At 37.8% G+C, this 16,159-nt stretch overlaps 2 protein-coding genes across 2 annotated transcripts; both read right to left on the bottom strand.

Moving 5' to 3' along the window:
* Nucleotides 1-104: 104 nt before the first annotated feature.
* LOC105038392 (glyoxylase I 4) lies at nucleotides 105-2,123 on the bottom strand. The gene is made up of 3 exons (XM_010914190.3): nucleotides 1,907-2,123; nucleotides 680-1,017; nucleotides 105-575 (listed from the first exon to the last, which is right to left on the bottom strand). Exons 1-3 carry the CDS (start codon nucleotides 2,080-2,082, stop codon nucleotides 475-477), a joined length of 615 nt encoding a protein of 204 aa, XP_010912492.1. The 5' UTR covers nucleotides 2,083-2,123; the 3' UTR covers nucleotides 105-474.
* A 7,288-nt stretch (nucleotides 2,124-9,411) lies between these two features.
* Nucleotides 9,412-12,750, bottom strand: LOC105038391 (serine/threonine-protein kinase SAPK7). Its single transcript, XM_010914189.4, has 9 exons — nucleotides 12,382-12,750; nucleotides 12,216-12,290; nucleotides 11,991-12,092; nucleotides 11,831-11,884; nucleotides 11,642-11,734; nucleotides 11,466-11,558; nucleotides 10,328-10,432; nucleotides 10,064-10,162; nucleotides 9,412-9,908 (listed from the first exon to the last, which is right to left on the bottom strand). The coding sequence occupies exons 1-9, from the start codon at nucleotides 12,499-12,501 to the stop codon at nucleotides 9,570-9,572; spliced, it is 1,080 nt and encodes a 359-aa protein (XP_010912491.2). The 5' UTR covers nucleotides 12,502-12,750; the 3' UTR covers nucleotides 9,412-9,569.
* Nucleotides 12,751-16,159: the final 3,409 nt, after the last annotated feature.

Raw genomic sequence — 16,159 nt, 5'->3', positions numbered from 1 at the left:
ATTCAACAAGCAAAATTCTGAAAAACAAACTTGCAGTGATAACATTGTAGAATTTAGAAGAAGTATGTTCAATTGGCTTGAGGTCTTCATTGCGCATATTTGATAAATCCAGAAGGATGAAACTTCATTAGAAAAGCAATCACCACTGAAACAATAAACTTTTGACTACTGAAGCAATACATAAGACCAGTAAACAGAAGAAAATAGAAGAGAGACAACTCAAATTTATTGCATAAACTATAACAAAGGGATTGTTCCACCCATTACTAGTGACCCAATCTTATGTTTCACTCTCTTTTCACCTTCTATATGATTCTTTATTGGTGACTTCTTAGTACTCAAAATAAGTTTAAAAGGAAGGCTTACAATTCAACCACCAACCAGTAAGACATCTTTGAGACACAAACTTGATTCTGCCGGACACCCTGTACACAATTGAATCCACAATCTCTTCTGCATTCTCTCAACTAAGTGCTAGAAGGAAATGTCCATCATATCAGTGACCAAGTTTTCCATGATCACACACTCTGCTTCTGCTCCACAAGGCCTGCACTGGAATTTGGGAAGTCCCGTGCCTGCACAAAGAGCAAACACCACCCAAGTTATCCAAAGTAGCCCAAAATGTCCTCCACTTAGCAATACAGAGAAATTCTAGGACCAGTAAGAGAGAGAAGCCTACCACCATAGAGAGAAGATAGGATAGGATCCTTTGGGTATGGGAACTTAAGTGGGAATGAAGAGAGTGGAAGCACAGGGAGGTTCTCACAGTTGCATATCTCCACCATATAACCATCTGGGTCATGGAAGAAGAGCTGATCAACCTGAATGCCACTGTCCTCAACCACTGCGGTCACATACTCGATGCCCATCTCTTCTAGTTTCCGCTTCAGAAGATTAATATCTGAGCATTGAAAGGAGATGTGGTTGTCTTTGGGGTTTATAACACCCTTCTTCTTGGGAACATCATCCAGAGAGTTGCATTGCAGTAAATGGATGCCAACTCCATAATTAAACAACCTGAACATTTATGCACTTCCATATCAGTTAGGAGTATAATTGGTGGGATATGCTTAATCTCATAATTGGCTGATGATATCTGTTTAAATATTGCAAAGTAATAAATATTTGAACCTTGGAATTAGGGATTTATATTTTGCTACACTACATCTGCTCTATGAGGTGCATAAGAACGTACATAAGCTTCATTATTAATAAAAACCGGGTGGCATCTTGCCTCCTTTATTCTCAAAAAGAAAAACAAATATCTGCTCTACAAGAGTATGGACAAGAGTTATCTAGGCTAATTTAAGGTATAAACTTCATGTATCATAATGTTCATCAGCTTCCAGTCAGTGAGAATACGTGATCTTCTGCTATTACTTTAAAAGAAGTTTCATCTAAAATGCAAGAACTGGTAAACTAATCTCTTCCTAAAACATGAACTGAATTCTTGCATTTACTCTCTTCCTTTTTTTCCTTAAATCTCTGTCTATGACCTTTTCAAGTGCAAGTGGAAGCACATCAAGTGATATGCAGAAAGATTCATATATTTGTTTTATAAATAGGATAATGAGTAAAAAAATGACAATTTTGTGCTAAAACATGATTCGATCATCAAATATGAATCCTTTTAGATGCAATGTAAGAACAAAATAATGTCATTTCACATGTTCTAGAAAGTAAATAATGACTCTTTATTTTAAATGGTTTCTAATTATTTACAAGGAAATAGCTAAAATTTTGAGATAAAACAATTATTTAAAAGAATTTAAGCAAAAGAAGAAGAAGAAGAAGGAGGATAAGAAGATCAAAATGGTCCAACAATGCCACATCAAGCATGAATTCTCTGCGAGCACTTAAATTTTAATCCCCAGGTGGTGGATAGGGAGCATTTCTGTATTCTTACCAAGCACCATGGAAGTTGAAGGAAGAGGGTCGCTTAACACTAACAAACCCCAAGACCTCCTCATAGAACTTCACCGACCGGCTAACAGACCTGCAGACAAATGAAACATGGTTCAATGACATCAGTGGCAGCGGCAATGCTGCATTCACCTCCTCCTCGACAATCTCCAGCCCCATCTTCAATTACTTCTCTATTACTTCTCCTGATCTTGAATCCTGTCGATCTGAATTTTGCATGGATATCCTCCAAATTACTTCTGTCTATATATAATCTCAAAATGATGCTCTTGGTTGCCACTCTAAACTCATGCCTCCTGCTGTACTAGCTTTGTTCCTTTGTCTGTTGAAAAAGAACATGGAGAAAAGGCTGAGCCAACGAAAGAGAGAGGAAGCACGTCTTGATGCTAGTGTTTAGAACGTGGAGATAAATAAGGATTGGCTTCTTCTATGCAATTTATCCCTTGCAACTGGAAGAACGTTATTGAGATAAAAAGTAAAGGAGTTTATCATGTCAACGGTGACATGAAACAATATGTTTGCCATATAAATTTCAGGCAAATTCTTTGAGCTCCACATTCTAATTATTTTTTCATTTTTGAGGTTTAAGAATTTGTGCATTCATCGTGTAATGCTTGGTTCACGACCGAAATTAGAATCAGAATGAAAATCGAAATAAATTGAAATCGGAGCCGGAATGATCAAATCTTTCGAAATATTTGGTTCGTAACCGTAATCGAACTTAAAATGAAAATTTGAATTCGTAGGGAAGAATGGAGATTGAGTTTTAGATAAATTGGATCATTTTCATTTCATTCTAAAATCGGAATCAGAATAAGAGAAATTAGAATCAGAATGAAAGTTTTCTCAACCAAACAGTTAGAATGGGAACCGCTACTTTAGATCTTTTGCTTTCTAACCTCTATGATCGGATACTCTCTGTAACCAAGATCAATACGAAATTTAATATATATTAAAATTGGGTGCACTTAGACTAATTATGGTGCTACTTAAGGTACAAATCTTTTCAAGCCAGCTAATTTTACCGGAAGGCCTAAAAGTTACCGCAAATCATTATTTTGTTTAGTTTCATTTTTAGTTGATCCACTTACACTATGACAGCATGGCAACGGATATCATCAACTCTTTCTCAGATCTACAGTTAAGCATATTTGGATTAGAGTAGGACCAGCATGAGTAACCCTTTGGGAAGTCCTGGAGTTGCAGCTAGCTCTTTCTCAAATCAAAAATCAAAATATCCAATTTGAGTCTGAGAAATCAGATATAAACCGTACAATATTAAATCCATATAGAAGAAACCCATTTTTGAGAACAAGAGCAGGGGGACATCAATTGTTAACATCTTTCTTGAATGTCAACCATCAAAAACCACTAAATATGACTTAGAAATAAAAAAATACAAGATCCGTTCTGAATTCTGGATGCAAAGTGGATGCTATCAGAATCTCAAAAATCTTTGATCTATTTCCATCTTCAACCTATACATTGTCAGAATGAACATGTAACATCAAGCCCATGCAAGATTCTTATATATCGTCCGCCTAAAGAACCATTTTGTTCATAACTAATTAAATAAAAAAATTAAAAAAAAAAAAAAAACACTAAGGCTTGATTGATTCTCTTGGCAAGACACCAATTTATACAGCATAAATTTGCTCTACATAGAATGTATATATAATATAAAATATGCCCGGTAAGGGCAGCTATACATGATAGTATGGTAGTAATAATCAGGCATAAAAGAAAAGTTGTATGGTGGGTATACATGCAATGTGATCAATGCGCAGATAAACTAATGGAAGGAATAGCCATTAGTTTGAAACATAAAACTTGAAATTCTTGGAGAGAGAGACATTTGGTGAAAAAATCGGCATATTGCTTGGAGAAACAAACAATGCAGGCAACTAAGGTACAATCCATGATGAAATTATGAAGGAAGTGGCAGCCCATTTCAATATGTTTTGTCCATGCATAAAGTACTTAGATTAGTAGCCATGTGAGTGGCACTCATATTATCACAATAAAGAACCATTGAGAGCTTGAGAGACACATATATTTCATGAAGTAGATTAGATAGCCACAATAGTTCGGAAGCAATAATTGCAGGAGCCTTGTACTAGGCTTCAGTACTTTAGCAGGACAATGTTGGTTGCTTCTTAAAACCCTAAGAAATTAAAAATCTTAGGTTGGGTCTTTGATTCCAAGGTTGGGTCTTGGATGCAAATAAAGCATTTTGGTGTTCTCCTGCTGGTGGAAAAGATGATGTGGTATGAAGTAGGTGTTGTGGTCATGGGCGAGAAGCCTGACAATTCTCCATGACTTCACATGAATATTACTTTCACATGAATTGTCACAAGATATCTGTCACGTCCCAAATCTGAAACATAATACGGTCATGCTATCGAGAGATGGAGTCCACGATAACACAAAGTCAATCCATCATAATCATCTAAAATCCATCAAATAAAAAGATTCAATTCCATTATTCATCAAATAATCGAACCAATATTGGTTCAGAGCATCTAAATCCAAAAGCAAGTACCAACCCGAATCTCAACATTCATAAATAATTATAAATTCATAATTATAAAATAAACTAAACTTCTGCTACTAAATTTTCAAGCTTGCTATGCAGATCTTCAAGTCTGGATTCCTTTTGCCGATCCTAACCTTATTCTTCTGTTCAAACAAAAAGAAAACAAAAAGAATATGAGCTACACTAGCTCAGTAAGTAGATTTCCGCTTTCTTATCGGATCAAGCATAAGTTTTCTATGATAATGCAATATTTAGAAAATAACAGATAGTACAAAATAAAGCATTTCATAGAGCATATAACAAAACAAGTTATAAATTCATTATGCATGCATAAATCATGTATATTTCACAATCATGAATCGTAAATCATTTTCATCATGCATTCATGTCATGTTTCAAAATATTGCTCACAGATATTCGTGCTAAGATCACTATTATACCCGTGACAGGGCCATGTTTCTTAATCGACAGAGTTCTTAATTCATATGCCAACTTTATACCCGCTGGCAGGATCATGTTTCGTGTGGATGCTAGCTCCGGATGTCGACCTTCCCGAAGGAATTCATTCATAGCTATCTGAGAGTCTTTTTGAAATCATTATATCTTTTTCTTAAAACATACATATACATAGATGGAAAACAATAAAATTTCATACTTCATAATCATGCAACTTTTTATAAAATACATTCATACAATCAATGCTCGTAATAAAATATGCCTTTTTATATCACATATGCTGATCCCTATTTTATGAAAAAAATATGACTTCATCAATAAGAGATCATATGCATGAAAATCATGGAGATTTAAAAATAAATAAGGAGCGTAAGATCCACTTACATCATTCATCTTAGATCTTCAGACTTCATTAGAAGAATCAGCTAATCCTATTTAAAATATCAAATCATCATCAATTTCTATTCCATGATTATGATAAGATTAAATCACAAGGAAAGAGGATTGTTGATCGGATGTGTCGGACCATCCAGATACTAAGGCAATTCAGGATCTCTGATTTGAGGATCAGATTCAAGTGACTTGATTAAGAAATTGTGAAGCACAGATTAGATCAAGATTAATCAATAGAGTTCATTAATAATGAATTTGAAAGATACTTGATATGATCAAATGAGGTTGACATACAGCACGGATATCAAAATAACTTTGGATTATATTGTTAGAGTCAACATGAGCCCCTAAAAGATGAAGGCATGACTTGGTACAGGATTCATAGACCTTCTTAGAGAGAGAAAGTCAATCATGAGAGAAAAAGTAGAGAGAGAAAGTAAAGAGAGAATCTTCGTATCCTTCAAAAGTGGCAATCATGATTGAGATCATCAGAGGTTATATCAGGATGACTTAATATGGATTAACCATGATCGATGTTATCAATTTCGAAGAAGGATCGGATCGGAATCCGATCTACTATACGAATTTTGGAGCAGTCTCAGATTATCATATTTTTATCTTAAGTTTATCCTAAAGTCTGTGATACAATCAGAGAGAGAATGATCCTAGAGAGACAAAATCCATAAAAAGAGATAAAAGGTCTAGAGAGAAAAAATAGGAAGAAAATTTAGAGAGAGAAAATAGAGAGAGAAGGTAGAGAGAGGAAAGAGAGAGAAAATTCTCTCTTTTTTTTTCTTTTTCTTTTTCTTCTTTTTTTTTCTTTTCTTCTTTTTCTTTTCTTTTCTTTCTTCCTTCTTCTTCTTCTTTTCCCGTTTTCTTCTTTCTTTCTCTTCCTTGGCCGAACAGGGGGAGGACCAGAGGGTGGCTCGGCTCCAACGAAGGCGGCAGCACGGTCGGAGATCCGACAGCGATGACTGACAACAGAGAGCAAGGGATCGCCGGCAGCAAGGCTCGATCGGCGGGAGAAAAGTTTTTGGAAAAATAGGGGATGCGCCCCTTTTCTTTTTATTTTTCGATCATTGACCGGTCATCGACGGCCAAGGCCTCCATGAAAAGAGAAGTAGAGGTGAGGGTCCCATCCTAAGGGTGAGACGCCGCAAACGGCGGCGCCGGTGGCTGAAAAAGAAGGGGAAAGGACTCATTCAAACAGGGCAGAATAGGATCTCGTTTTTCATGAATTTTTCGATGATCCCGATGGCCCGCGAGGGTGTATGAAGCTTCGAGAAGGAGGGGAAGGAAGAGAAGAAGGAGGGTCGGAGTTTACCTTCGACTCCAGTGAGGTCTCCGACGAGAAATTGAGGCGAACACAAGAACGGGGTCGGCAGCTTGAATGAGAAATTTCGAGAGAAAGAAGAGGGAGATCTCACGGCTGGTCGTGGCTGGCTTGTAAGGGGGAGAAGGGAGATTTATAGGGTTCTTCCCAAGGATTTTCGATGGCCCTGGGAGTTCTTCTCCTGGTCGGACATAGGGAGGAAGAAGACTCCTGTTGGGAGTCTTCGTCTTCTGTTTCCTCTTTTTTTTTGTGTGTGTTTGGGCTTTGTGGGCTGATTTTGGGCCCAATTGGGCCGGGTTATCACAATATCTACTAGTCTTGATGCGTTGGAGGAATTCAGCGATGATATCATCTCCTTTCTTAGAATTTTGTAAGTATCACCTAATCCAAAGCTGACCCAATTTGGGCTTTCGGGTCTGCATTTCAGTTCGCACCCTACCCATCAAGAAATCAGATTGAGTTGGCTTCAGATAAAGGAGAGATCGGGTCAGGTAGAAATCTATTTCAAGATACATCTAATTTGAGTTTGAGTTGGATCAGGACCAGACCCCTTCTCGAGTAGGTGCAGTTATTTAGAAAGCACAACTCTTTTTATGCTCTCAAATTATTCAAAACTAACCCAAAGCTAATATATGATTACTATATGAAAAACATCGGAGATATAAGTGTAAAATATATATTGATATATAAGTATACTATCAAGTACAAATTAGTCTTTAGTTCAAGTTGGATGAGTTCACAAAAATCAAACCCACATCTTACCATATACATGATCAAGTCAGATTAGATTCGGCTAGTATAAACTCTTAGGTCTTGTTATGGTGCTCCAAAGAATAATTTAATTTTTTTATAATTAATTTATTTTTGATTGTCAGATCAAAAATAGATGGTTTGGATTTCTTCATCAACCATCATTTGAGGCAGAAGATGTCCATAACTGATGCAGTAAATATTTCAAACATCAAGATTAAATTGAATTTTTTTTTTTAAATTTGGTGAGGTGTGGATGGAAGGCAGAGGAGGAGGAGCGGGGTGGGGCGGCTGTCGAGAGGGGGTGGAGAGTTGTACAGTAGAGAAGAAGAAAGAAGAGAGTTGGGGGAGGGGGCTGCGGTGGAGAAGAAGAAAGGAGAGGGTGGGGGGGGCGGGGCTGGCACGAGCAAAAGGCGGCGTGCTTGTGGGAGGGGGGGGGGCACAAGCATAAGGGGGCTGGGGGGACTGGCAGCGTGCGGCGGAGAAGAAGAAAGGAGAGAGGGTGGGGGGTGGCACGAGGGGCCGGGGGGTGGCGGTGGCTTGCGGCAGAGAAGAAGAAAGGAGGAGGGTGGAGGGAGCACGAACACGGGGGCCAAGGGGGTGGCGGCCCGCTACAGAGAAAAAAAATGAGAGAGGGTGGGGGAGGGCACAAGCGTCGGTGGAGGGGTGTCGAAGAGAGGAAGGGAAGATTGTTGGCCGGGCCGCTCGTGCGGGAGGCAGGGAGGTGGGTGGCAGTGGGGGTGGGGGGGAGAGGAAGACCGCCGGGGAGGCGGGCGGTGACGAGGAAAAGCGGAGAGGAAGATGGAGAAAGATAAAATATTATTTTTTAAAAAAATAATAAAATATAAAAAATAGATAGTAGTATAATGTCTAAATTATCCTTCATAATAAAAAAATATTAATGGAGGGCAAAGCTCAACTTTTAATACACGAGTTCAATCTCCGGAATATATATGAGTTTTTTCTTTGGACACACCTAACCCATTAATGTACTAGTCTAGATCCAGTCTGAGTCCAGTCCATATATGTTTTAGAGTAGATCATGAGCTGGGCCTTGGGCTTAAACTATATTCAATTTTAATTGGATTTTGGGTCTAGTATATTTAAAATTTGACATTTGCTGTATCCAAACCCAGCCCATGATCAGCTCTACTATGTTTTGGGTAAAGTATGGGTCTGCATGTCTTCCTGACAAGCTAGAAAAGGTTTATAGCTACACTGGATGTTGGATGGTTGTAGGTTATCAACAGGTTAGGACCAAAAATCTATATATTTTGATGGGTTTCGTTTCTTTCGCAAGGATTGGGATAGTATTACTGATTGCTGATTTAAGTGCTACTCTATGAGGTACAAGGATAGAAACAGGTGTGAATGGCCATTTCTAAGTCAATTGACAGTTTAGTCTCTTTCATTTAGAGGTTCAGTTGGTCCAACTTTGGAGATATGCTATCCGTGTCAAGGATCTATGGATTGTTAGTTTATATTAATACCAGAGTAAGGTTATGGGTGATTTAGAGTACTCCATCTACGATTGGAGACCTAGGATATCGATATTTGAAAAGTTGTGGCTAACATATCTATAAAGAAAATTAAGAGATACTCTGGCCCCACTATAGTCTATAATTTGCCATATACATATCAGTTAAAGATCAACAAGAAAGTGAGGTTTTTAGGCAAGTGATCAACGTTTAAGCATCTTGATTGCTTGAGTAAAGTATACGGACTGAAGGACGACATTAACATCGATCCTGAATTTTTTTCCTTAAAACCATGATTGAGATTAATCGAAATAGAAAAATATGGAAAAAAAAATGAAAGAGTTAATAAATGAACAAGAAGGAAGTAAAGGTTGCAAAAGCATTTTGGTGCACATGAAGGGAAAAATAGAAGCAGCCAAGCCTGGTGTGATTTGAGTTTCCAGTAACCTCTTCCTTCGGCCGAAGAGTTTGACCCACTTGTATTTAATTTCTCAACTCCGAAACACTGTGAATTTCTAGCATTCTTATGCTGCATCACAAGGTTGACATATATATATATATATATATATACCAGCATTGAAATTTTTACAAGGTTGAAGTACTGAAGACAATATTCAACAAAATCAACTTGGGAAAAAACCTAAAAAGGATCGATGATTGACATTGGAAGACAAGGAAAGCATCAAATTCTTTTCCACCATTACTCAATCAACTGATTGGATATTCCTCCACTGGCATGGACTTCCCTGACCCTCTTATCATACTCATCTTCTTCCTCCTCTTCGTTCTCTTCATTCTCTTGGTTCTCTTGCTTGCCTTCCTCCTGCTCATCTTCCTCGGCCCATCCAACAGGTGTGAAAGATGGTGGTGGGGTCCTTGCCTCCTTAACAATCTTCATGATCTCCTCGACGCTCTGAAGGGAGTAGGTGGGGGCATTGTTATCCCTCTTGTAGTAAACTGCCTGCCCTGCTTCTGTTAACTCCCTTGGTAAGTTCCTCAAGAACCACGGGTGATTTCTTATCTCCCTAATAGTTATCCTCTGCGTAAAGCAAAATCAATACATCCTTAGCAAGCAAGTTTGTGATAAGAATCTTTTCTCAGTCTTATGTCTTTCTTTCCATGGAATTCAAAACTAGAATACAAATATGATGCTGGGACAATAACTATAGAAATTGAGGTCAGTTTCCTAATTACCCTGGCTGGATTGGCAACGAAGATTCGAGAGAGGAGTTGCCTGCAATCCTGGGATATATGCACAAATTCAGGTATTGTGTACTGGACGGATACTATTCTCTGCAGTAGGAAAAAAAGTAGCAAATAATGGTGTTAATTTATTTGAAATGTATCAAAGAAAATTCCTTGCTTCTCAAATACTAGAATCAGTTGAAATGAACAGAAATAGGTGATTAATAAGATCGAGGATGGGAGGTGGAGAAAGGAGAGAATTGGAGGAATTACCTGAAAGGTCTTCTTAAAATTCTTGGGGTCATCTGGATCCTCAAAGGGGTAGCCTCCCACCAGCATCACATACAGGGTTACCCCACACGACCATACATCAGCCAGCTACACCACCGCAACAAATATTACTTCAACAAAACATACATATAAAAAACGATTTAAATTAAAAATATATTTGGCAAGATTGGAATCCAAGAACCGACAGAAATCCAGTATTTGTCAGGAAAAATCAAAGTAAATCCGATGAGAAATCTACTATGGGCCCCACGAGAAGACTAGTGACATGAATACCCTACAGACTCGTTTCGCTCACGGGAAGAGAGGAAAAAATATGGTAGAAAAAAATAGAGAAAGACAACAGATTTGATTGGAGTATTTAAAAAAAAAGGGAGATGAAAAAATAGCATTCTTATGAGAATAAGATTCTAATATTTTATAAAGAAAATTTATGCAAAATATAGAAAATTTTAATTTTTCAAATTTCAGTATCTAAAAATCAGGATAATTTTTTTCTCACAAAAATAGATGCTCAACCACGCAATATAATCGATCTATTATTTAAAAATTCTCCTGAGTCCTTAAGACAAATGTCGAGGAAACTCATCAGACATAATGCCTGAAACCTAGACGGAGGGCCCTGCTCTCATCATCCTCATAACCATCATATGGATGCACCCAAGTCAACATAAAAAATCTACAACCCAGAGACCAGAACATCAGAAAAATCATTAGAAAAATATACACCAAATTAGACGAAAGGGCACATCCCACCACACTACGAATCAAACTACCAGGGAACCGATGCGAAAACGACGCAAGAAAACGCCCACCCGATGGACCCGCTTTGGAGTTTGGAAGTATGCTACAAAATTTTCCACATTCGGGTGCGTGTGGGATCCACATGTGGGTCCCACCATATCCCGCACGAATACCACCAAACCACCAACCCGTCCCCCTGCGTCATCCTCGTTAATTCCACGTGGAAGTGGAATACTGGCTACCAGCACGTGCCGGAGCCGGATGGCTGCGCACGCGCGAACGGAGCGGCCCGGCGTGGCGCATCGCAGGTGGGGTCCATGAGCGGATCTGAAGCCCGTCGGAAACAGAGGAGAGAGTTGGACGAAATTACGGAACTGACCTTGCCGTCATATTCACGGCGGGCGAGGACTTCAGGGGCAATGTACGCCGGCGTTCCGACGGTCGATTTGGGCCGCGAGTGGAGCACAGATGACTGGATTTCGAGGAAAAATCCGATTTTTAGTATTAAAGAAGAAGGGATGGATTTGGACGAATTATTTGTGATTTTGTGGAGACCTTGGAGTAGCCAAAGTCGCAGATTTTGAGGCGGGGCGCCGGGTTGCCGTCGAGAAGAGTGTTCTCCAGCTTCAAATCTCGGTGGCAAATTTGCTGAAATTAATGAGTTCCGGATTCGATTAGCAGAGAATTCCTCTTGTTTTGTCCTTTTTAATGTATTATATGGATTCTTTTTTGGGAATATTTTACCATGAAATGGCAGTAGCTGACGCCGGAAATGAGTTGCTGGAAGAAATATCTCGCCTACAGAAAGGAGAGAAGTTTTAAAATTTAGATCATCTGTCATATTTAATCGAGGAAATCAAGGAAAATTCACAAATAATGGGGAACAAAAAGGAACTTGGAGAACCTCGTCTTCGCTGAATCTCCCGGCGTTGCAGATCCGGTCGAAGAGCTCCCCGCCGGCGGCGTACTCCATCACGATCGCCAAATGGGTCGGAGTCAGCACGACCTATACAATAAAAAAAAGAAAAATTAAAAAAAAAAATCAAATCTTTAGGGTTTCGTGCAGAAAAGTACCGAACGAAACCCTAATAAGACGCCATCAGATAGTTCTCTGCTTCGATTTCCCAACCTCTTTGAACCGGATTATATTAGGATGCCGCAGAGACCGGTGATTGATGATCTCCCTCGCCACTTTCTCATCGATCTTGAACAAAAATCCCAGAAACACAACCGATCACAATCCAAAAATCCGATCGGAATCGGAGACGAAGAAGGAGGGATAAGACCCCACTCACCTTCTGCCCTCGGGGGATATACTTCATGGCGACGAGCTCTCCGGTCTCCTTGTTCCGCATCAACCTCGCCACCGCGAAATTCCCCACCCCTATGTCTCTCACCAGCTCGTACTTCTCCATCTCTCCAAATCAGTCCCAGATCGCTCGACCACACCGAGAAACCGATCGATCGAAGGATAAAGACGAGACCTTTATAAAGATTCCAATAGAATGGGTAGAGGGGAAGAAAGGGATCTATTGGCGGGATTTAAGCTAGGAAAGGGGGGATTATTCTATTAGAGGAGCACGTGAGGAGAGCACGAAGACGAGCGAGTCCCGATACCCTGCCGACTCCGATATCGATCCGACGCGGACGCGGTTTTCTTTTCTTCCCTTCTTCTCTCTTTTATACTTTTCTCTCTCTTTCTCGATCGCCGTCTCGGAAACGGTGGGGGATTTTATAACTGGAAAGCGAGGTTGTTTTGTGGTTGGATGGTCCAGATTCTCTTATTTCATCTCTCACGTGATTGACGGTCTAGCTTCTCTTATTTAGTTCTCACGTGATTGATGATTTAGGTGAGTCATCACCACTGGATTGGTGAACTTTCCTGGTGTAATAGAGACTTGCTGAGAGACTGTAATTGCTTAGGCTTATCCTTTCTAACTAAAAAGAGAATTTGGTTAGATGGGTCGCATGACTCAAAGATTGGGACATCAACATCCAAAGTATTTCCAAAATCTTAAATTTATTAACATGATTAACTAAATATGGACCTCCAACAAAATTATTATTTATTATGGTAACAAAAAATAAAAATTATTATTACTTAATTAAGCCTTATAATGAATTCGAACACCATACCATATAATATTATCATCATTGAAATTATATATTATTATATTATTAAAAAATAAAAAATTAAATTTTAAAAATATTAAAAAATATATCTTATATTCTCATTGTGCTCCAAGTTGGGTTTTACAGCAATATATTGTAGTTGAATTGATGTACAGAGATGGCAATCCGAACTGACTGGATGCGGATCGATCAAAAAATTATTAATTCGAATCCGATCTATTCATTAAACAGATAATTCAATTCGATCTGTATAATTCATTTATTAAATGAGTCAGATTAAATAGATTAAATAAATTTTTAATAAATTAAATAAATTAAATAGATTGAATTAAATAATACATAAATAGATTATGTAAGTTTTAAATAGATTAAATATGTTAAACAGATTATCAGATTCAATTCGATCTAAATATTAAATAGATTAAATAGATCAAATGTAAAAAATTTAAATTTAATTTAAATATTAAATAAATTAAATAAATTAATTTATTTATAACCTAAATTTATTTAGTCTAAACTTAAACGTGTTTTCAACAAGTCGGTCACGGTTAGACCATAATTTGTCCTGTCTTATTAATACAATGCAAGGTGGATAGGTGAGTACGTGTCAATTGGGATTAAAATATTGTTCAGGCATCTCCCTGACACCAGCAACAGGGAATGTAGCAGGAACACATAACATATTTCAAGTTTAAAACAACGAATACAATTTCAGTTATTTAAATCATAGAAGATCAGATAACAATCATATTTGTGTATATAACGATTGTTTTTAAGATTCTTGGCGTGTAAAGCGAGGCCTTCAGAACTCTTACTGCTGCTATTGTAATATTATTACACCCATCAGTCTGAGCCTTCGGATTAGTTCTAAGCATAGATCATCCAATCCCACTTAAGCCATGGAATAGAAACATAGGAACAACATTTAAATAAAGATGGCTGCAGCCTCCACCAAGAAGATGTTTATCAGAGTAACATATAACTTGACCTTGTTGTTTTGACTATTCTAGGAGATAATATTTATGTCACAAAGGAGTTTAATTAGCATGTGCCATGTGTTGGAGAAGTTGATGGGAGTGCTTTGACGAGTGGACACGGGATATGGGAGCCTGTATTATAATAGTAGACATAACGTGGAGTGCCAAGAGTATAGTTTTATCCTTGTGTAGCTTTAAGTGTTGTGTGAAGGCATGCACGATGTTAGTAATACAGGTAAGACAGGCAAGATTGTATGTTATTTTTAAATATTAGCTAAGAACTTCATTTGGCATGGTCATACTTATATATATATATATATATATATGTATGTATATATATTTCCTGGTCACCTTGACTATGATATGTCAATGAATTCTGATATAATATAATTGAAATATCCGCTTCCAAAGCCTTGTTAGCTGACAATAAGTGCACCAAGACATCCAGTTAAAATAACTTTGTGCCCATACAAGATAGAGTATGTAGATAATCTTACATGCCTGCCTATAGCTGGTGGACCGGATACGTATCTTTCATGCAAATGAAAAATTCATCTTCTTTGCACGGATCCACTATCAGATTCGCACAAAAGTTTGATATCATGGATCTTTTTTCATAATGCTTTGAGATTTGTACAAGAAGCTATCCAATGGTCAACATTGCAAAAAAACATCAATCGTTCTTTAGCGCGCTCAAGAACAAGACATAGAAGATTAGTTTCCGTGTCAAAGTAGACCTTTAACACAATTTTTTTTAATCTCTTTTCTAAGTTATATCTGCGGCTCTTTCTTTGTGGAGTGCATGGAATTTTCCTTCAGGACGCCGAAAGGAGATAAGGTCACAGCCGTTTGTTTAGAAACCGGGGAGAACCATGATGTAAGGCATATAATGAGTGGTCCCAGTATCACATGACCATGGTTCCTATGATTGGGTCCAAGGAGCCCTTTATGGTCCTTCACCGACCATAAATATTGGGCAAAAGGTATAATGGGTTACAAGAATGATTCCCGCACGATACATGGATGGTTATGAAAATAAAAATATAATTTTATGCAATAAAAGAGAAATAGAAATTTTTTAAATAAAATGAAAAAAAAATAGAGATGTGATGCTATTAATTCGATGGTGGGGGTATAGATTTTTTTTTTTGTTCCCCTTTTTGGAGAGTTCCAATAAAAATGATTTATTTTTTCTTTTTCGTGCTTGGAGTTCTTGAAATATATATATATATATTACTTCAAAAAATAATTAATAATTTTTTTAATTAAAAATAATGATGTACTATCTTTCTTTATATAACACTTCTTCGTGATCTATGCAGATTCCAAAATTTGTCCAAAGATATAGACATTTCAATTTTTTTCAAATACTCTACAAGATTGCAGCACAAAAGGCGATATCTGGACATTTCTTCATAGTAGACCGAGCAGACATTGCCCCATCATCCAATCGGTTGGAAATGGATATTGTCTTACCACTAGAATCAAATTTAAATATGCCTTACAAAATCTCCAAAGATATATATATTTTATTCAAAAATCAGTATAAAATAGATCTTATTCACATTAGAAATTTTTATAGTTTATGTTTAACATAATCTAATAATTTATATATTACGTTATTTTTCTTCTCAAACGTATAATGTTTTTTTCATGATAAATAGTATAATAATGTTTAATCTTTTTGGCTAAGGTATGCATGCATGGCTTCCTTCAGCCCACCTTTGTCTTTTACGGAGTTCATGGGAATTTTCCTCGTGGACGTTGACAAGCGAATAGCTTTTTCTCCTTTTGACCGTCTGGGAATGATTGGGACCCAAACTGTGACGTATTCATTGTGTTGTCCCGGCATGACATGACCACACTTCCCAATGTTGGGTCCGAGGAGTATAATGACAAGGTTGCCAATTACAAGTGGCCGTACAACTATGGAAGGATTTGGATCAGACATTCTCGCTACCAT

This window comes from Elaeis guineensis, chromosome 1 (assembly GCF_000442705.2).
Source record: "Elaeis guineensis isolate ETL-2024a chromosome 1, EG11, whole genome shotgun sequence".
Taxonomy (NCBI): Eukaryota; Viridiplantae; Streptophyta; class Magnoliopsida; order Arecales; family Arecaceae; genus Elaeis; species Elaeis guineensis.
Note: the sequence above shows the minus strand (reverse complement) of the source record. Positions and strands in the feature narration are given on the sequence as shown.

Coding starts and splice junctions, on each gene's coding strand:
- LOC105038391 (XM_010914189.4), bottom strand. CDS start 12,501: ATGGAGAAGTACGAGCTGGTGAGAGACATAGGGGTGGGGAATTTCGCG. Junction 12,291..12,381: donor ATATCCCCCGAGGGCAGAAG/GTGAGTGGGGTC, acceptor TTTTTGTTCAAG/ATCGATGAGAAAGTGGCGAG. Junction 10,163..10,327: donor ATTTTAAGAAGACCTTTCAG/GTAATTCCTCCA, acceptor TTCCTACTGCAG/AGAATAGTATCCGTCCAGTA.
- LOC105038392 (XM_010914190.3), bottom strand. CDS start 2,082: ATGGGGCTGGAGATTGTCGAGGAGGAGGTGAATGCAGCATTGCCGCTG. Junction 1,018..1,906: donor TTCAACTTCCATGGTGCTTG/GTAAGAATACAG, acceptor ATAAATGTTCAG/GTTGTTTAATTATGGAGTTG. Junction 576..679: donor CCTATCTTCTCTCTATGGTG/GTAGGCTTCTCT, acceptor CTCTTTGTGCAG/GCACGGGACTTCCCAAATTC.